This window comes from Miscanthus floridulus, chromosome 15 (assembly GCF_019320115.1).
Source record: "Miscanthus floridulus cultivar M001 chromosome 15, ASM1932011v1, whole genome shotgun sequence".
Taxonomy (NCBI): Eukaryota; Viridiplantae; Streptophyta; class Magnoliopsida; order Poales; family Poaceae; genus Miscanthus; species Miscanthus floridulus.
Window position 1 is genome coordinate 27521577 of NC_089594.1, and position 21771 is coordinate 27543347.

At 47.8% G+C, this 21771-nt stretch overlaps 1 protein-coding gene across 1 annotated transcript; it reads right to left on the bottom strand.

The window, feature by feature from the left end:
- Positions 1-209: 209 nt before the first annotated feature.
- On the bottom strand, positions 210-4351 carry LOC136508127 (calcium-dependent protein kinase 28). Its single transcript, XM_066502751.1, has 7 exons — positions 3301-4351; positions 2682-2825; positions 2414-2566; positions 2200-2315; positions 1157-1324; positions 846-1070; positions 210-743 (listed from the first exon to the last, which is right to left on the bottom strand). The coding sequence occupies exons 1-7, from the start codon at positions 3908-3910 to the stop codon at positions 612-614; spliced, it is 1548 nt and encodes a 515-aa protein (XP_066358848.1). The 5' UTR covers positions 3911-4351; the 3' UTR covers positions 210-611.
- Positions 4352-21771: the final 17420 nt, after the last annotated feature.

The window sequence follows — 21771 nt, forward strand, 5'->3', positions numbered from 1 at the left end:
AAACATACACAGCAAAACATAATTTACGAGTTCAGACATAATTTGTCACAGTATCATCCACAGCATATATATATATGAAACGCCTTTCCTCATCAGTGAGGAGTTCAGAAAGATGGAAAAGCAAGTATCACGTGAACAACAGCAGGAAAGGATGGAGGAAGACAAATGATGTAACCATTCCTAATAATACTGTGATGCCGAAAAAACAATGAGTTTTGACAAATCATCAATAATAAATAGGTTCATGAGAACAAGTTTACAAATCCGTTGATACTTCAAATGGGGACCTAGGTACCTACCTTATGGGACAACAGCACATTTTACACTGACAACAAAGATCAGTAATGGTACACAAACCTGAAATTATCAACAACAATCATGACAAGACAACAGGACTCAGGAGTAGCATAACATGCCATCTTCAGCACCTAAAATTTGTCACTGGTACCACAAAATGCTCTTTCCACTAACTACTAGTACCACTGAGAAAATTTTAACCGCTTTTTCTGTGGCACTGGTACTAGATCAAAGTCTAATCAATCCGTGAAAGCTGATGAGGCACGGTAGACTTCAGATGGGAGCATCTGCAAAGTAGAATCCTCTGATAAAAACTAGGTCTCAGCGGGCTTCAAGAGTTCACCAAGATTCACATGCAAGCTGTTCCTCATGGTTCGCCTTCCTGCTCCACCAGCATTGCCCTTTCTCATCATCGCAGCAAACTCACTATAATCAATTTGCCCATCCTGCAAAATGATGTATAATTTGGCAGCACCCAATTAAATGAAGATGAGGTAACAGACAAGTACGGAGATGGAGACGAAAAAACAAGGATGAAGAAGACTAACATTGTTCTGGTCCACATCTTTGATCATATCCTCAAGATGAACATCAGAAAGACCGAACTGTTCGCATGCTTGTGAGAGCTCATCAATTGTTATGAAGCCACTCCCATCCTTATCAAAGAATGCAAATGCCGACACCAAGCTTTCCTCCCTCTCCAGTTTATTCATGTGCAAGGTAGCCGCTAAGAACTCTCCATAATCAATGGTTCCACTGTTGTCAATATCAGCCTGATACAGAGGACAAGCCCAGATTACAATCTCAATGGCTCCAGTAGAACTATTTTATTTGGAAAATATACAATAGTAGCACTTACTGCATCCATCAAAGCCTGGATTTCAGGTTCCATCAGATCCGAGCCCACCCTTTTCAGACCATCCTTCAGTTCATCATAAGTTATCGTCCCACTGTTGTCAGTATCGATCATTTTGAACAACTCCTTTAAACCCCCAATCTCCTCCTCAGATAGACTTTCAGCAATCACCTGCACGAACCAAAGAAATGACTCTGAAAAAATCAATTTCCATGGTCATTGCATGTTGCACATGCCATCGTCTCTTTATCATTTATCAAGCATTTTTGCAACCTCATGACATGCTCTTTATGTGATAAACTAATTCACCTCGAGTTCAAGCAAACAACATTTTGCACAACCCATAGTGTAAACCTGAGCGTTACTTGTTCCAGTACTGTGTCAGCCAACTAGTAAAAGCAAAAACTCTCTTCTCTTCAAAGAAAAAAGAAAGGACAACACGTTCTTCTGAACCTCTATTTTGAAAGCATTCTTCTGAACCTCTGTTTTGAAAGTTACAGTTGCTGCCATTCGTGGCATCCTGCTGCTAGTGTTAGGTGGTCTTCAATCATGGGTTCAATAGCTTTTGCTGATCAGTAGACCTGTGGCCGTAGTGCAGCTGAAGGGATTGGAGACAGCAGGGTATGGGAGGACTGTTCTTTTGGAAAGAAAAAGGTTTCTTGAATTATGAAAAAGAGGTGTAGGTGACATGCAGGCCAGCTTTTTGTTTATAGTAGGACATAAAAAACTACAATAGGAGGTTAAATAGCCTGGCTTACAAAGTTCTGATTTTTAAGCAGATGTGTATAAATTGGCCTTTCTGAATAATAAAGGGGAGTAATATGAACATAGATTTAAAGGTAAGTTCACAAAAAATCTAGTTGACATGGAAAACAAGGGGAAAGAGAAAGGAAAAGATACATACAAAGTTAACACAAAACTAGTAATAGGTTGTATGGGAATGTCATAATAGAAATGAAGCATGAACCGAACATCGCCACTAAACAAAGTTCTGAATTTCGTTTGCAACATAATTACATATCAACAATGGGATAAAAAGATCTTACCCTCAATGCCATCTTCTTGAGCTTGTTCATTGCAGAAAAGTTTTTCAGCCTTGACAAAACAGCAGAATCAATAGGCTTATCAGGTGCAACAGCATCATCAACAATCCATGGATGACCTGCAATAGTCAATGTCATAAAAATGACACAGGAGCACAAGCATGCATATGAAATCTAAGACAGAGAGGGAGGGAAGCCATTCAGGCAGAAAACTTACATAGAACCTCATGAGCAGTCAATCTCTTCGTAGGATCCCGGGTAAGCATCTTACGGACTAGATCTTTAGCACTATCAGAGATACTTGGCCATGGTTCAGATTCCAAATCAAGTTTGCCTCGCAAAATCTGCCTGAAGATCCCTGCTTCACTCTCTGATGGGAGGGGGAAAATAAGAAAAAAAAAATACACATGTAAACATGCCAATATCGGTAAACAGAAATGGATCTCAACCTAGCAATTCAATGGTTGGAATAACAAACAGTTTACCTGCCCAGAATGGGGGTACACCACATAGCAAAATGTACAAAATTACTCCAGCACTCCATACATCAGCTTCTGGGCCATAACATTTTTGAAGCACCTCAGGGGCAACATAATAGGGGCTCCCAACAACATCACCAAATTTATCACCTGGAGAATGGAAAGGTATAGCTTTCAGTGTGTGTTCTATTAATAACTTAAGCAAGCAGAAGAGAACACTAAATCAACTGAGGGGCTTCATTAATCACTATGCACTATGTTACTAACAGCTGACGTTTAACACAAATTGTATTAGATGTGTACAAGAAAAGGCAGTTCTTGCCACCAACCTTGAAAGCCTTATTACTATTAACAAGGATTGAGTATTAGATGTTATTATAGTTTTGATGTCTGTGATAGATTTTTTTTTATGCTAGAAAAATGAGATGTTATACAAATCACACTAATAACTAATAGGGTTGCTGATGTACCAAAAAGGCAAAAACAACTAATAAGAGCACTAGTCCCTACCAAACGCAATGCTAGCCGTTTACCCACATATCACTAGAGGATGAGGGACCAACTAGCAACATTATACAGCACAAAATTTCAAACCAAACAGCATAAACATTGCATAGATACGCACCAGGCTTGTAGAACACGGAGAGCCCAAAATCAGTGGCCTTGAGCGGAGCATCCTCGGCGGTGCTCGCGAAGAGGAAATTCTCGGGCTTGAGGTCCCGGTGCATGACGCCGAGCGAGTGGCACCCCTGCACCACCCCGACAATCGTCCTGATGAGCTGCGCGGCGGCACGCTCTGTGTAGTGGCCCTTGGCGACGATGCGGTCGAAGAGCTCGCCGCCGGCGCAGAGCTCCATGACGAGGTGCACGAAGAGCGCGTCCTCGTACGCGCCGCGGATGCGGACGACGTTGGGGTGCTCGGAGAGGTGGTGCATGATCTGGATCTCGCGCCACACGTCCTCGTAGTCCTCGCGGCACAGCAGCTTGCGCTTGGGGATGGACTTGCACGCGTACTCGGCGCCGTCCGCCTTGCCCACGCACTGGTACGTGGTGCCGAACTGCCCCTGCCCCAGCTTCTTCCCGATGCGGTAGTGGTCGCGCACGTTGTCCGTCTTGTGCGGCAGCACCGAAGCCGGCCGCCCACCCGACCCCGCCGTCACCGGCGGCGGCAGTCGCACGTGCGCATTGGCGCCGCCCGCCTTCCCCCTGCCCGGGCCTTGCGGGTCTGGCTGCATTGCCTTCGGCGGCGGCGGTCCCTCCCCAGATCAAGAACCGTAACCGAAAGGACGCCCTGCCTTTCCTCGGCAAAACGTGGCGAGGCTCGACGACCGGTCAGAAATGGAAACCTTTTCCAACTCCGGGGGGCGATTCCTGGTTACTTTCCGGAGGAATTTACACCGATTGAAACCGAACAACTGAAAAGATTGGATCTCGGCGCGGGGAACCCTCGCCTATGGGGAATCTGGGGGGAATGGCTGACGAATTGGGCGAAACAAAGGAGCTTTAGCGGAGGTTTATGTGCCTACGCACGCCGAGGAACGGAACGGAGAAGAGAAGACAACGGCAAGGCGAAGACGCTAAGCAACGGGATTGCTCTGTTTCCTTGTTCCCTTTTGGATTGATTGATCGATTCTTGCGGGGATTTAAAGAGAGGTCACATGCGAAGGTTGGATTTTTCCTCCATGTGAGGGTGGAAATCTAATCGGCCAGGTCTGGTGATTGCTCGGGGCTTGGATTGGGTATGCAAATGGGAACGGATCGCTAGGGCATGTGGGGGAGCACGTCGGTGGTTATCGTCTTCGCCTCCTTGGCGAGAGGCGGAGGAGAGGGGGGAAGACAGGACACAGGAGGAAGACAACGTGGTCGGAAACTTCCCTTTCCATTTGTTTTATTATTTATTATTATTATTTAATTTATTTTCCTCCCTTTATTATCCAAGTAGTATCTCTTGCCACTCACTTACTGGATCTGTTAAATAAATATATATACTCCTCCTATATACAACTTTTAACTGCATATCCTTTATGATGAAATGGCTTTGTAGTTTTTTATTGTCGTTTCAATCTAAACGTCTTTATAAAGACTAACTTTGAAACTCATGGTCTATTTACCTCACTGTTTAATTAGGATATTAGTGTTCTTACCCCTGCTTTAAGGCTAACTGTGATTTTTCTCTTGTTTTTGTGATTTTACCTTGAATTTTTAATTTGTAGCCACCATTTGCCCTAGTTTCACACTCAGTTAGCTAAAAGCAAATAAATGACTAAAAAATTAAAAGACTATATTAACCCCTGATTTTATTCTAACTCTCCCGGCTTTCGTCAATGCTTAATTACACATGTGTAAATTGTTAAAGTTCGCTTAGATTTGGAATATTTGTAAATCGATTACATGTTGAGTCAACTCTTGTCCAACGTCAATCCCTAGGCGTTGAAGGAGCTCTTTTGTAAAAATAAAATAAAAAATGTTTCAAAAATATTGTCCAGATTTTGATATTAAAATAGAGGTTAAAATCATAGAGAACTCAAAACACATGGGGGCAAATTCACATGGAAAAGGTAGTTTTTTAAGCCAGAATGACAATAAACAGATCAAGGGTAAGCTCTCATATGACAGGAGCAAAATCACAACTAGACTTTAAAGCAAGAGTAAGAACGTACACAAGAGCCACATTTTAATCTGATTGCAATGCCTTGACAAGCTAATATTAGCACGTCATGGGAAAAGTTCAAATCTATGTATTCTCAAATAATTTGTTTATAAAGCTAAGGTGATAAATTGGCACCCTAATCTAGTTCTAGCGTGAACTGGTACGAACAGTTAATAAATGATGGTAGGCATGATCAACTAGCTTATCCAAATACAATATTCCGACGATCAATTATTGGTTTTTCCGCGTCCAAACTAGCGCAATACTATGGACGTTTCTTTTAATTAGACTAACCCCTTCAATTACATGTTATTCACTGACTGAGCTCTAGGTTCACCTGCCGCATGAATTTGCGACATTATTATCCTACTCTAGTAAAGCTATTTCTCTTGCCCTCGAAAATGAATTCAAAGCTGTTGAAGCCATTTATCTTCTTTTTGCACTAGTCCACTACAATGCAAAAGCTAGAGCTGCTAGAAGCCTTATGAAATGAAACTTTTCGATGAACAACTATTGATTTTTAGATACGTAAGAGCATCTTCCAGAGTTCACCTATCCAATTTTTTTAGGTCAAATTAAGGTTCATCAACAAAATTCACCCTCCAACTGTCCCATATCCAACCTCCTACATTAGTGCTATCCTAAATTATACTCTCTCTCAAATTTGAGAGGACATGTTGTCTTTCGTATATGTTATTTGAGATAAGGGAATTGTTGTGAGGAGAAATAGCTAGGGAAAAAAATTTAAGTTAGTATGCAATGTATATAGGAGAATTAAGTTTAGGATGATTCTTGGAGATGCTCTATGGAGACCATACATGTATTTTCTTTCTTTTTTTTTGGGTGGTGGGTGGGGGGGAGAGGGGTGGCGAAGAGAAGTAGTTGCGTAATAAATAGCAATAATCTTGTTGGCCAGCTAAGTAAATAAAGTTTTTCAACAATGTCTTTCAATTCTTATTTTTTATTATTGCTACTTTTGAAAATGGAAGCTACTTGTGTGAGTCGTGTTAAAAAGAAAACCTATCTATCAGCAAGTCTTGAGTTACGTCAAAATCTTATTTCGATCGGTAGCATACTGTATATAGTGGCACATTGCATCATCACAATTTTCTTATGACTTACATAAAATGATTTGATGTCCCCATTTACACGTTTGATGAGTTCGTTTATGGAATTTTTCTTTTTATTTTTACAACACAGGGTGAGCCTACCAGCTTTCTTGACATATATGCTAAAAATAATAAAAATGTTTTGCAAAGATGCACGAGGAAGATGTGTCAATATGTGCAATAGAATGAACAATAAGACTCTAAGGGACGGTGACATCTAAGACAGGAGAGAATTAGGCAACTTAAAAGTCTAACTCTAAAATATGGCATCTTCTTCTAATCTTAGCAAAACCTATGCAAAACTTAAAAGTCTAACTCTAAAATATGGCATCTTCTTCTAATCTTAGCAAAACCTATGCAAAAAATAAACTATCTAAATATGCAACTACAGTTTTGCTAGTGTGTTGCTATCTCTACCGAAAAAAGAGTTATGCAAACAATGTAAATGCGGAAGCTAAAAAGTAATGTAGAGATATGCAAACTCCCGTCGATGACTCCGGTATTTTTACCGAGGTATCAAGAAGTGTGCAAGCTTCCCCCTAGTCCTCGTTGGAACCCCTCGCAAGGGTCAAGCTCCCGGGCCTTCCCCACGCGCAAGGGGGTACCGCTCCCCGCCGTCTTCACTATCAAGCTTTCGGCCGAAACGCCGCGGGCCTTGTTCCCTTCGGTACACGGTGGCAGCCACACCACAAACGCGGTTGATGTGATCTCGCAAGACTACAAGCCCCTCCAATGTACAACAATGGTGCGCGCAAGCACCGAGTGATAAGAGGTGTGCAAACATCACTAAATACTATGTCTAAACCTATAGCAAGCGCATAAGCGGTGGTCTAATCAACTTAAGCACTTCGCAAAGCACCTACGCTAATCACCTAATGAATCACTGAACACTATGCAAGTGGAGATCACTAAAATGGTCTATTAACACCATTGGTATGTTTTCTCAGCTCCACTTTACTCGAATGGCCAGTTGGGGGTCAATTTATAAGTCCCACTGAGAAAGTTGTTGTTGGAGACGAAACCCACCTTTCTGCTACTGACCAGACGTTGTTGTCGTCCTGACCGGACGTGGCCGGTCGTCCCGACCGTTGAAGCTAGCGCGTTGATCGGACTCGGCGCTGAGTCCGGTCACTGTCGATCGGACGCGTCCGGTCGCGCTGGCGCCGCTCTAGAACCTCTCTGGACTCGATCGGACGCTGCAGTTTCTGCGTCCGGTCGATCACCCTCCAGCGTCCGTTCAGTGCTGAGCTATTGTCGCAACAGTGAACGGTGTCATCGTTGCGTCCGGTCACTTGAATCCTCAGCGTCCAGTCGCTGCTGCTGACGTCTGCCGTTGACGAGCATCTTGATCGGACGCATCCGGTCGCTATAAGGACCGCGTCCGATCAAGAAGCTCGTTTGTTCGCGATCTTGCGTCCCGTTTGGTTCCTATCTTCGTACTTGGACTTTGCTTGATATTTTAGGTCTTCTCTTGTGCTTCTAGGATCTTGCTTATGGTTTTGATCGTGGGATCATCATGTCGCCTTCGTACAAGTTACGTCTTGCACCCTATTGAACTACAAAATAATTACTTATAAATTCATTAGTTCAATTTTGTTGTATTGGTTATCAAACGCTAAAATCCAAAGTAAATGGGCCTAGGTCCATTTTCCTTACAAAGACTAAACAAGGACACAGTAAATAAAATATGAAAAGACAGTGAAAGCCGTTAATTTTTCAATGAGAACGTGCGTCCCCACTAATGACGTCTCCATGTCATCTTTGACTTCTTTGCACCAAACTCATGGGCAAGTCTTCCGACGAACCCAAAATCATTAGATTCTCCAGTCCTCAACATCAGCAAAAACGTTAGAAAACAGAAAAAAAAAAAGTGTTTCATGGCTCTCTGAAACTGCCGTTGTTGCCTTCTTGCTCTTCCACTAAACTTAAGGGGTCAGAACTGTGTTTCTGAACTTCCTATTGTTTTTTTTTTCAGAATCTGAAATTCCTGTCGTTGCCTTCTTATTCATTTGTAATATGCCTGTTTCTGTTTTAATCCTGGAAATTAAACTCTAATCCCAAATGGCGAGAATAAGCATATATATAAAGAAAAGGGTAGAGCTGAGCACATCATTTCTGTTTTATTCATATCCACCGTGTTTTGGTTTTCCATGTTAGTCATGATTTCATTTATTTCCATCATTATTACATAGTCACCTCCTCTTGACACCCGAGCAGGCCCATTAGGGTTCCCCGCCCTGGTGCCCTCCGAGGCGCCGGCGCCGGCGGCCCCCTCCTCCTTCCGTCCCCCACCATGTTCCGCCTCTGAGCCTCACCTTCTGTGCGCCGCGGCTGGCCATGGTGAACCCGCCGCGTGGCTGCCGGCCATGGGGGCCTCCCCAACGCCGCCGGTGCTGAGCTCCCCGTTTCCTCCTCGCCTCCCCCGTGCTCCTCCCTTCCTCAGTTGGAGGGCTCGCCGCCGCGTCCTCAGACGCTGGGGCCGGACGCCGTGGGCGCTGTAGTGACCCCGACGCCCCCCAACCCCTCACGCCGCCGGGGGGTAGCACCTCCGTCGCCTCGGGGTCCCTGCCTCCTCGCGTGGGGGCCAGATCCTGCGGGCCAACGCCCTCTCTAACGCCGGGGCTAGGCGCCGGCGACGACGCGGTGCTCTCCACAGGATCCGACATGGTGTGACCCTCCATGCCGCCACCGCCGCCTCCGGCGAAGACAGGGCCCACCTTCGTGGCTGCCATGGTCACCGCCATAGCCGGCGTTGAAGCTTCTCCATCACCACCGACAACGACACCAGGCCCCCACACCGCGGCCAACTATAGCAGCAGCAGCAGCAGTGTTGAGTCCGCCCCTGCAGGATACGGCGCTGGAGTGCCTCCGCGGATTCCCTCCCCGTCCCAGCCTCTGTCGACGCCGGGCTCCACACTCTCTCCAGTCATGGCTCCTGAAAGGATCAAGATGCCCAAGAGGGGGGTGAATTGGGTTAATTCTAAATTTCTTTGCAATAATTAAATCCTATGGTTAGCCCAATTAACCCCTTGTGCCTAGAAAGTGTTCCTAATTGTTCTACCACACAAAAGACTTGCAGCCTAAGTTCCAATCCTACTCTAGCATGGCAATTCTAAGAATGTAAAGACATGAATTGAATTGCTCAAAGTAAATGCTCAAAGTAATTGCTCAAAGTAAATAGAGAGGAAGGAACACAGCCATGTTTTGCCGAGGTATCGGAGAGTCGCCACTCCCCACTACTCCTCGTTGGAGCACCCACGCAAGGGTGTAGCTCCCCCTTGATCCGCACAAGGATCAAGTGCTCTCTACGGGTTGATTCTTCGACACTCCGTCATGGTGAATCACCCACAACCGCTCACAACTTGAGTTGGGTCACCCACAAGCTCCGCCGGGTGATCACCGAACTTCCAATCACCACCAAGCCATCTAGGTGATGGCGATCACTAAGAGTAACAAGCACGAACTCTAACTTGACCACGACAAGCCTAATGAGAAGGTGGATGCACACTTTGCTACTCTTGATCTTCACTAATGAGGGCTCTCTTTGGGATTCTCAAATCTCAATCACCTCACTAGGACCTTGCTCTTCTTGGCACTCTCTAAGGTGTTTCTCAGCTGTTGGAATGAGCAAAAGTACCCCCACACACGAGTGGAGGTTGTATTTATAACACCGGCTGAAAAATGAACCGTTATGTGCCTCTGTGGGGTGACCGGACGCTCCGATCAGTATACCCCGAACTCCAGTGTTTACAGTGTGACCGGACGCTAGCCAGCGTCTGGTCAGCACTGACCGGACACGTCCGGTCATGATTTTCCCTTTTTGGAACCTTACTGGAGTCGACCAGACGCTGGCCCTCAGCATCCGGTACCATGACCTCGCAGCGTCCGGTCACTTCCAGACGCTTTCACCTTGGTCAAATGAACTGACCGGACTCTGAGCCAGCGTTCGGTCACACTGGAGCCAGCGTCCGGTCAGTATTTGACCCTCCATTGACTTCCAACTCTCAAACATATGTGAATGAAGTTTGCTCCATTGGATCAAAGGGTTGTTGTGGAGCTACCTAGTGCTAGTTTCAACAAGTGTACACCACACCTAACTCACTAGACTCACCTAGGTCAAGCTACCTGTTCATACCCCCCTTAATAGTACGGCCAAAGGAAAAACAAAGTCCTAAACTACTCTAAGTGTCTCTTCAACTTCAATCGACACTTAGAACTAGTCCATCCTTTGAAAACCAAAATGATTTCCATCGTAGGGGCATGACAACCATGATTGCCCAATCGATCTTCATTACCGTGACCTAACTCAATTGTTTCTGCAAAACACATGTTAGTCACAGTAATCATGTATTGTCATTAATCACCGAAACCCAACTAGGGGCCTAGATGCTTTCAATCTTCCCCTTTTTGGTGATTGATGACAATACTACCTCGAGTATGTGAAAGAGATGAGGTTTTTAACATGCTTGGTTCATATAAGCTTTTGGCAATAAGAACAAAGATGTTAGACAAGCTTATATGACCCAAGCCATCATGATGTATTCAAAAGATATGAAATAAGCATGAGTACAAGTAATAAAGCTCATTTGCATCGGAGTAAAACGCAGAAGCAAAGGCAAATGAACAAAGCACAAGTGATATGACATATAAAGAATTCAAAGTAGAGAGCACACACGTCATATATCACGATCACGTAGATATCACTGTCACATAAATATAGTAAACATGAATGCATAATGTATCTCACACATAAAAACTCCAAATGTAAATAGATAAGCTAATATAATAACTAAGCTCCCCCTAGATAAGTAGCTCCCCCTAAGCCTAACATACTCGAACCCTCTCCCCCTTTGGCATCAAACACCAAAACCTACGGGCCGGTCGGTGGGGCTGCAGCGGACGAGCCAGGCGCTGAGGTACGAGGAGCAAGGTGGAACTGGGTGCCATCATTATCTGATCCTGAGCTCTGGGCTACCTGACCCTCTGAAGCTAGAAGTGATGCTGAAGCAATCTGGGTCAGATCTGGAACTAGTGCTGCTATAGGCTAAGCTGGTATAACTGAAGCAGCTGGCTCTGATGATGCCACGAAGGAGGGGAGCATCTCTGTCATCGCTGTGATAGGTGCAGCCATAGAAGGACCTAGAACATGTAGGTATGGAGGAGTGGGCTGCCATGTCAACTCACTGAAGGAGGCTCTAAGACTCCTGGAGACCGAAGTGTTTGGCTCAAGTAGCGACGATGTATGTGCCAGTGTGAAGCCTGTCTAGAGTGGTGTGAACTGCAGGGCTACCACTAGCAAAGTGAACCACTGGGTCACCTGCTCTGTAGGAGAAGCATACTATGCTGGTGGCTGTCCCTGACTCTGAAGCCCACTCGGCTATAACGCTGGAGTCATCGAAGTGGTAGCAGGCTGACCAAGCTAGGGCGTAGGCTATGGCGGTGGGGCCCCAATCGCCTGCACTACATGCTGCATGAACCCGAGAAGCTGCTGCTGCATGAGTATCTGCTACTGATGCATAGCCTGTTGCTGCTGTAGTGCCTGGGTCTGCTGCTGAATAACAAGCTGCTGGCGCTAGAACTTGTCCTAACAAGTCTAGAACTGTGCAAGTGTAGCAATTATCTCCTAAGCCTATCTGGCCTAGTCCTACCTTATCCGCTCAAGTATAGCCAGAAGAGCGGGTCAGTCTATGGGGCAGGTGGCGCTGAACTGGAGCTACCAGCCTCAGCATCATGTCAGCGTGGAGGCATCTGTGGAATGGGCTGGTAATCATCATCAGAATGGTCACTAGGCTCGCTAGTGACCAACCCCTCCTGCTAAGCAAGCTCCTCCTCCTCTGTAGCTGCAATACCCCTGATGATATCATCCTACTGGGCTATAGTCTCTGGCACCTCTGGACGATGGTGTGGCTGACTTGGTACCTAAGGTGTACTGTGTCGGATCATCTGAGACAGGTTATAAGCAGGGAACTCTATCGTGGCACAACTGTACTCAGCAATCATCTCAGGCGACTTAACAGAAACAGCTCTGTGGATAAGAAAAGTGACCCAGTGAGCATAGGGTAGCTGCCTATGACCTCTAAAGCCCTCAGCTATAGTGTCCTCCATCTCTAACAAAAGAAGATCCTAGATGTCAAAAACTGTCTGCTGCATCAGAGAGTTGAGAAGCCATATCTGAATCCAAGTCAATCCCTCTCTGTATCCCATCCTCGGGAGTAAAGTCCTCCTCATAACAGCCTCAAGCACGCGACCAGTGGTCATGAGATCACTGGGGTTCCTCCTCGAACCCTCGCCAAAAGGCTCTGTAAAGTAGTGACGTACCAAGTCTATAGGGGGTACCATGCCACCATGAGGACGTCTGGGGGTGCAGTGTCCATAGCACACCTCATAGAGCCTGACTGGCTACTCCTGAAGCCTAAGAATCTCCCTAACCCTGGTGCTCATCAACCGATAGTCTCTTCCACCAAATGCAAAGTGAATGAACCTGTGGTGGGGGTCAATCTAGAGAGATGCGTAGAACTGACGAACCCAAGATGGAACATATAATCCGGTCCGTCCATTCAGATCTATCAGCCCCGACAGATATGTAAGGAAGGGGCAAATGTGCTCTCCAGCTGCTACAACAATAGACTCTATGTTGCATACTCTCTATGGTCTAAAGACTGCTCCACTGTTCTGATAGGCATTATAGAAATCCTCCTGAAGGGGTGTATAGAATCCCTCTTATGCTCTCTCATCCCTTCTGGGTGGAAACCATTCCTCAAAGTCAACAAACCTCAACTGCTGCACCTGCTTGGCCGTGGCGGCCCTCAGGTCAAGATGGGTCACTGAAGGCGGACCCTGTGGTCGAGGCGGTGAATGAGAACCCCTCCGCTGAGTGACTGGCCTCAGTGAAACTGGGACACGAGTACGACCAGAGCGGTGTAACTGTGGCTATGGTATCGCCTCTGTCTCCTCAGCTTGCTAGACCTGCTCACCCTCCTAAGATTGTTGTGTCTGCTGTGACTCCTGAGTCTGCTGAGCTGGCTGAGGCTCCTAGGTCTACTGTGCTGGTTGAGGCTGCTGCTGTGGCTCCCCTTGAGGCTAAACCTCATCAATGGCAACACGCCATCCTCCAATCATGAGGGTCCTAGCTGGACCACCATGAAGGCGCTCAACACGCTGAAGTGAAGCCATCGCCTCTAGTGAAAGCGGATCGGCAATCTAGACTCCACTACGAGCGCCTCCTCTCTCGGCATGCTCTGCGGCCTCTGCAACTGTGGTAGCTCTCGCTGTATCTGCATCTGGATACTTGCACTTCCTGACTGCTAGCTTCTTGGTTGTCTTGCCTTTAGGATCTATAGGCTGGCGAGGCGGGGGCCTCGGATCCTCATCATCGGGACCACCACCGACATTCTGTGTACGAGCCATCTAAAAGATCTAAGATGAATCAACTGCCCTGACAAAGAAACAACTGCCTCTAACACTTTTGAGGCTTGGCCTCATTCTGTACACGCGAGCTTAGACCCGAGTTAACTGACAACTGCCACACAATCTCAACGGCACCGACTAGCTGCACAATGGAATAGATAGGATATACAAATAAATACAATATACCTAATAGATGCGAAACCCTAGGAAGCAAGCAATTTAGATACGAAATTGAAATGACTGGCTTGCTACCTGACGAACCGGCGATCCGATGAAAAGATAAGCGACACATGGGGAACCACCAAATCTAGGGTTAGGGTTTATGGTGAGCAGTGAATCGATGGCCCTGAATGTAATTGAAATTAGTGTTGTGATGAATAGCAAGGTCATGGCGAAGTTGCGATATGGATGCTAGGGCACGACGGTAGGGTCTTACCGGCGCTGTGCAGAAGCTAGGGTTGAATCAAGGTAGAGCTAGGGCACGGCGTAGACGTCGGCACTGGAGTGGGGCTCGACGGCATGCTAGGTGGCTCTGGTGCAGCGCAGACGAGGCGCGGTGGCTCGGGCTATGGAGACACGGGGCGAGCAGCGGTGATGCTCGGGAGCAGTACTGGCGCAGGCGGAGCTTGTGCGGGGTGGTGTAGTGCGGGCGCGGCGAGCTCTGGAGCGCGGCTTGGTAGGGAGGCACGCGGGAGAGGCGGCGGTGGAGCTGGGCAGCACGATGCGGGACTGTGGTGGTGGAGGCAAAATCAGAGGCGCTCAGGTTAGGGCACGGGCATATGGTGATGTTGGCGGTGGATTAGGTCAAAACGCCGGCACTTAGATTAAATAAGGTGGCCCCCATGAGTCAGAAAAGGAAACTAGAAAAGAGATCTAATGTCGCACGTTTTCTACTAATGGGACGCTCCGGTGGCAGCGACCGGATGCTGCCACCCAGTGTCCGGTCGATTCTAGAGAGATCCAATTCATCTGGAATCGTGACCGAACGTGTCCGATGGACACCGACCGGACGCAGCCAGAGTCCGATCACCTAGCCTTGATGTCTTCATGATCGACCGGACGCTGGGAAAACACTGTTTTAGCATCCGATCACTCCTGCTCGGCAGCTATTCACCTCCTGTGAACTGACCGGACACTGGACATCAGAGTCCGGTGCAGCATCCGGTCACTCCTTCTTTAGCGAATCTTCAAATTCCTCCACGCTGCCTGTTTCCAATCAAGTCCCAACTCGAATAAGATCCAAATAAACACCAATTGGGACTGATGTGAGTGACCTCTCTCAAACCCTCATATTTTTCAAAAATATTTTTCCTTAGGCTATAAACCTTTTTAAGAAAATAGGCAATAAGAGGGCGATTTAAGATAAACGACAAAACAACATTCATGCATATGCAATAGTTGAATGTAAATCTAGTTGCTTGTGGGGTGTACGACCCTGGATACCCATGGCAGACCACATGGGCTACGCCCCTAGGGGTGGCCTAGCCCACAAGAAGAAGCCTTGCGAGGCACGACTCTGCTCGGCGCCTTCCGCAAGACATTGGGAAGATATCCTGAAGATATTATGAGATCTGTTAGGATATGTATGATCCCAAGATTCCTGTAATCAGTTATTACTTTCTAGTTATCTCTTAGATCTAATCGACTTGTAACCCTGCCTCCCGGACTATATAAGGTGGGCAGAGACCCCCTCTAAAATCACAACATATCATACGATAGCTAATACAAACCAACAGACCACAGGAGTAGGGTATTACGTCATACTGACGGCCTGAACCTGTCTAACTCGTGTGTTTCTGTTGCCTTCTTGTTCTTGATCTCGTGCTCCTCTGCCGATCAATCTACCTTCATGGGATACCCCTCGGAGGACTGCCGATGATATTCTGTCGACAGTTGGCGTGCCAGGTAGGGGTGTGCGTGCTGTTTCCTTATCGAACAAGATGGCTTTTTCCGTAGGCTCTTCGTCCCTTCCGTAGCTCAGCCAGATCTTCATGGTTGGATCCATCTCCTGGGTCATCAACACTGACAGAGTCGGAGAGCTCCTTGAGCCAGGGCAGATCGGTTCTGCGCCGGTCACCACCACTCCTACAACTGTAGATCTGATCTCGAAGCCTATTCCGAGGTCTCCCTCGGTGATGACTTACCGTCCACTTCCTCGCTACCAGAGGAGGCCGATCAACAATGATGATCTAATCGAATCTATCGATCGGGTCGGACTGAAGCTCACCGATTGTCTCTCCATCGCCGAATCGGCACTGCACACTCTGGTTCAGCACCAACCACCCTCCGATCCCGATCTATCGGAGGGTGCTCAGGAAACTATAGGGGCTACGGCCCTACCCTTCGGATTCTCTAATGCCACCACCGCTTACCAGCACGCCCTATGGGGCAAACTCGCTGACCAGGTTGTCGTCCAGCTCTCGCCGGCCGTCAACACGCTACACTTAGGCCAGAGCCCCGGGGCGCACCTCCAAACCATCCTAGAAGAAACTCTAGGCTTCGAGTCTCAGGGCTCTATGGAGACCCTCACCGAAACCTTCTCCAATCAATTTCTCCTTCCACCCTTCCGGGGTGGTGCGATCTTCAACGTCAGCATCGACAGCCCTCCTCGAAACGGTGAAACCGAGGAGCGCATTGCTCAGGAGAACTGAAACATCAACCACGCGCAGTGGTGAGAAAACGAGGCAGCCATCGCAAGGGACGAGGCTGCTCAGAATAATCGGTTTGACTCAAGGAAGACCGCTCCCGCTCTACCGTGGCCTTGACGAAGAATTCCTCCGCGTCGACGGCCACGACATCTTCAAGATTCCAAGTGCCAATTTGGCAGTAGCCGCCAATGAGCTTGCTCGTTTCCCTCAAACGCCCGAGCTCGCCAAGATCACCGCCATGCTTAAAGCGGCTCACTGTCAGGTCAATGAGATCCGCGAGGATCAGAGACCTTCATGCTCTATGAGCATGATTCACTAATCAGCTGTGCCGAGGTCCAATCGCCGCCCAAGTCAAAGCCATTTTGCCGACCAATCGCTACCTCTCTAGGGGGGACCTAGGGGGCATCATGACGAACACCATCGCCAACATGACTAGGAGGTCAAGCAGGATGCTAGAGTACATCTTAGCAACCTCTGAGATGCACGGCGATGTATCGAGCAACGTCGCTTTGGTCGCCATGAAGACAAAGTGCGTCGCCACTAGGATTACAAAAAGGAGTACGGCAACCCAGACTCAGCCCTCGAGCCTATCCCCGACCACAACGCCATAGACTACGGTGTCGACAACCCCAAGGGGCCTCTGGCTTTCACAAGGGCACTACGAACGCTTCGATGGCCCTATGGTTTTAAGATCACCGGGGTTGAGCCCTATGAAGGAAGAATGAACCCAACTCAGTGGTTGTAGGCTTACGCCACTGTCGTCCATGCCATGGGAGGAGACACTAGCGTCATGGCAAATTATCTCCCTGTCATGCTTATGCCACCCGCCATGAGCTGGTTCACTAGCCTTGCGTCGGACTCTATCGGCTCATGGGAAGAGTTGAAGAAAGTTTTCACCAACAACTATATGGCCACGTGTACTCGACCCGGCATAAAGCATGATCTCAGCCGCATCAACCAGAAGCCATTCGAGCTCCTTCGTAGCTACATCAGGCGTTTCTCTGAGATGAGGAACTCTATCCCCAACATCATGAAAGCTGAAGTCATCACCGCCTTTATCCAAGGACTCCACCATCGTGAGCTTCGCTCCAAATTCAACCGTAAGCCGCTGACCAGTATCGATGAAATGATAACTACCACCAACCAGTACGCCGATGCAAAGGAAGCCAAGGTGCGCTTCAATGAGGATGCAGGCACTCAGCGACTACCTCACCGATACGATGATCACCCCGACAACCAACGTCATAGTGACCATTGTCCCAACGACCACAGCTATCATCGTGATAGCGGCCGTGATCGAACAGGAGGACACAGGCCTGGCCAAAATCGCCACCGCCGGCCAGAACACATCTTCGCCACCGTTAGTCAACCTCGCGCTAAGCGTAACTACGACGAGCAGTACCAAAAGATCCTCGATGGCCCGTGCCCTCTTCATAAGAATGCCAAACACAAGATGAAGGACTACATTGGTCTAGCCAGGGAGTTCTAGGACAAGAGGCTCGATGACGACGCCAATGATGGAGCCATAGGTCTCCGACCGCCTGGGAACAACAACAACGCCTTTTAGGACCACGATAAGGTGGTCGCCACCATCTTCAAGGGCCTTGCCTCCACTCAGAGTCGAAGGGAACAGAAGCTTGCCGCTCGATGAGTGCTCGCCGTCGCTTTAGAAGAAACTACCGTCAACCCCAGCTATCGCCCATGGTCCGAGGTCCCCATCACCTTCAATAGGGCTGACCAGTGGGTAGACATACCATATACAGGGCATTTCCCCCTCATCCTCGATGCAACCGTCTAGAAGGTGCACTTCAGAAAAGTCCTTGTTGATGGTGGCAGTGCTTTGAACCTACTCTTCGTCGGAGCCCTAAGGGAGTTAGGCCTCGCGATATCAGAAATCACACCCTCAGACTCCTTCTGGGGTGTGGTACCTGGAAGGGCATCCAGACCACTCAGAGAGATCACCCTACCAGTATAGTTCGGCATGGCAAGCAACTACCACGTCGAGCATATCAACTTCTACGTCACCGACTTCGACACTACCTACCACGCCATACTTGGCCAGCCAGCTCTGGCAAAATTCATGGCCGTACCACACTACACGTATCTAGTGATGAAGATGCCTTCGCCTACAGGAGTCTTGGCTCTGTAGGCCAACCTTTCCGTTGCCTACGCCTATGAGATAGAGAGACTCGCTCTCGCCGAAGCCACCGACCTCTCCATCCAGATGGCTAGCGTGGTCGCCGAAGCCAAGATAGTACTCGCTGATGACATGGAGATTCCAGAGCTAGAGCTTCCCCACGCCTCCGCCAAATCCAAGGAAATCAAGGAGGTTGGCCTCGGCCTCAACGACGCCTCCAAGACCATGAATATTGGGGCTCACCTTGACCCCAAATAGGAAGGCACGCTCGTCTCCTTCCTATGTGCCAACACCGATGTGTTTGATTGGAAACCTGCAGACATGCCGGGGGTACCACGGGAGAAGATCGAGCACTCCTTGAATGTCTCGCCGACTGCCAAACCGATCAAGCAGAAACTTCACCGATTCACGCCAGACAAGAAGGAGGCTATTAGGGTAGAAATAAAATGGCTCTTAGCTGCCGGGTTTATTAAAGAAGTGTATCATCCAGATTGGTTAGCAAATCCTATTCTCGTTTGAAAAAAGAATAAAGAATAGAGAATGTGTGTTGATTATACTGATCTTAACAAACACTGCCCTAAAGACCCCTTCGGCTTGCCTTGGATAGACGAGGTTGTAGACTCTACCGCCAACTGTGAACTACTCTCTTTCCTTGATTATTACTTCGGCTATCATTAGATCTCCCTCAAGGAAGAAGACTAGATAAAAATGTCATTCATTACACCTTTCGGTGCATACTGCTACAAAACTATGTCCTTTGAACTCAAGAACGCCGGGGCTACCTATCAAAGGTCCATTCAGATGTGCCTCGACCAGCAGATCGGCCACAACGTCGAAGCCTACATCGATGACGTGGTTGTCAAAACCAAGACAATCGACAACCTTATCGCCGACCTCGAAGAAATCTTCGCCAATTTGAACAAGTACCGATGGAAGCTGAACCCTTCAAAGTGCATCTTTGGAGTTCCATCCGATATACTGTTGGGCTACATTATTAGTGCTCAAGGCATTGAGCCTAATCCGGACAAGGTCTCCGCCATCACCAATATGAAACGGCCAACATGTGTCAAGGATATACAAAAGCTTACAGGTTGTATGGCTGCTTTAAGCCGCTTCATATCACGCCTCGGTGAAAAAGGGCTACCTTTCTTCAAGCTCCTCAAGGCCTCCGAGCACTTTTCTTGGTCAGAGGAGGCAGACTCAGCTTTCGAGCAGCTCAAGTTGTTCTTGACAAAGCCATCGATCATGACAGCGCCAAGGCTAGATGAGACTCTGCTCATATACATCGCCGCCACTTCTCGCGTCGTGAGCACAGCTATTGTCGTCGAACGCAAGGAAGTCGGGCATGCTTACAAGGTGCAACGTCCAGTCTACTTTATCAGTGAAGTACTTAATGAGCCAAAAACTCATTATCCTCAGGTACAAAAGCTGTTATATGCAATTCTGACTACGTCGCACAAGCTCCGGCATTACTTCGAATACTACAAGATCACCGTGGTCACTGAGTTCCCCTTGGGGGACATTCTTCACAACAAAGAAGCCAATGGCCACATCATTAAATGGGCTATTGAGCTTGGCACCTATTCCATTGAATTCAGAAGCAGACCTACCATTAAGTCATAGGCGCTCGCTGACTTCATCGCTGAATGGACCGAGATCCAAGAACCCATCGCCGCTGCTTGCCCCGAACACTAGGTGATGTACTTCGATGGTGCCCTTAACATCAATGGTGACGGTGCAGGCATTCTGTTCATTATGCTGACCAAGGATAAGCTATGTTATGTTGTTCGGATACACTTCCCGATCTCCAACAACGCCACGAAATACAAAGCATGTCTCCATGGTCTTCGTATAGCCGTCGTGCTCGGCGTTAAACGCCTCATGGCATACGGGGACTCCGCACTGGTTATCAACCAGCTCAACAAAGACTGGTCCTATTCCAATGAGAAGATGGATGGTTACTACACTGAAATCAGAAAGCTTGAAGGAAAATTATATGGCATCGAGTATCACCATGTGGTACGTGACCAAAATCAACTCACCAACCAACTATCCAAGCTCAGTTCTTCCCGTGCCGTGATCCCATCGGGGGTTTTTGTTCAAGATCTCCTGGTGCCATCCATCAAAGAAGATAAGGAAGTTGAAGAAGTTCCCCCTGCCGAGTAGTTGGTACTTGCGGTACCTTCACCGGTCGCCGATTGGAGGGAGCAATTCATCAAGTACCACACCAGCATCGAGGTACCCGTGGACAAGACTAAAACTGAATGCCTAGTTCATCGGAGCAAGCTTTATGTGTTGGTGGACGGTAGCTTGATGAGGAAAAGTGCCAAGGAAGGGATACTGCAGAAATGCATCACCTAAGAGGAGGGAGTGAAGCTGCTTCTTGAAATTCACTCTGGCTCCTACGGCAACCATGCGGCCTCAAGAACATTGGTTGGCAAGGTTTTCTGAGCTGGTTTTTATTGGCCCATAGCCATCACTGATGCAGAAGATCCGTTCAACGTTGTGATGGATGTCAATTCTTCGCTAAGCAAATACACGTGCCGGCACAAGAGCTGCAAACCATCCCAGCTTCCTGGCCCTTTGCATGCTGGGGACTGGACATGATCGGTCCTTTTAAGCCAGCACCAGGTGGTTTCTAGTACGTATATGTCGCCATTAACAAGTTCTCCAAGTGGATTGAATATAAACTACTCGCCTCGGCTACTGCAAAGAAGGCAGTTGAGCTCTTTGAAGATATCATCCATAGATTTGGTCTACCAAACAGCATCATCACCGATCTCGGAACTACGTTTACTAGACATCATTTCTAGGATTTATGCAAAGACCGTTGCATCTCCATCAAATATGTTTCCGTTGCCCATCCAAGAGCCAATGGTCAGGTCGAACGGGCGAATGGCATGATCCTTGATGCCCTAAAAAAGCGATTGTATCAGAAAGAAGAAAAGCACCCGGGCAGATGGCTCAAGGAGCTTCCAGCTGTAGTCTGGGGACTGCGCACTCAAGCTAGTCACAGCACTGGCGTAACTCCATACTTTCTGGTCTATGGCTCAGAAGCCATACTACCAGCGGACGTTACTTTCTGAGCACCTAGAGTGAAAAACTATGATGAAGAGCAGGCCAAGGCTGTTCGGTCGAAGGACAT

Bases quoted from the DNA above. Each gene is read 5' to 3' on its own strand.
- LOC136508127 (XM_066502751.1), bottom strand. From the start codon at position 3,910: ATGCAGCCAGACCCGCAAGGCCCGGGCAGGGGGAAGGCGGGCGGCGCC. The intron at 2,826-3,300 runs GTGCGTATCTAT...TCCATTCTCCAG, and splicing joins CTCCGTGTTCTACAAGCCTG to GTGATAAATTTGGTGATGTT. The intron at 744-845 runs GTTAGTCTTCTT...ATCATTTTGCAG, and splicing joins AAGATGTGGACCAGAACAAT to GATGGGCAAATTGATTATAG.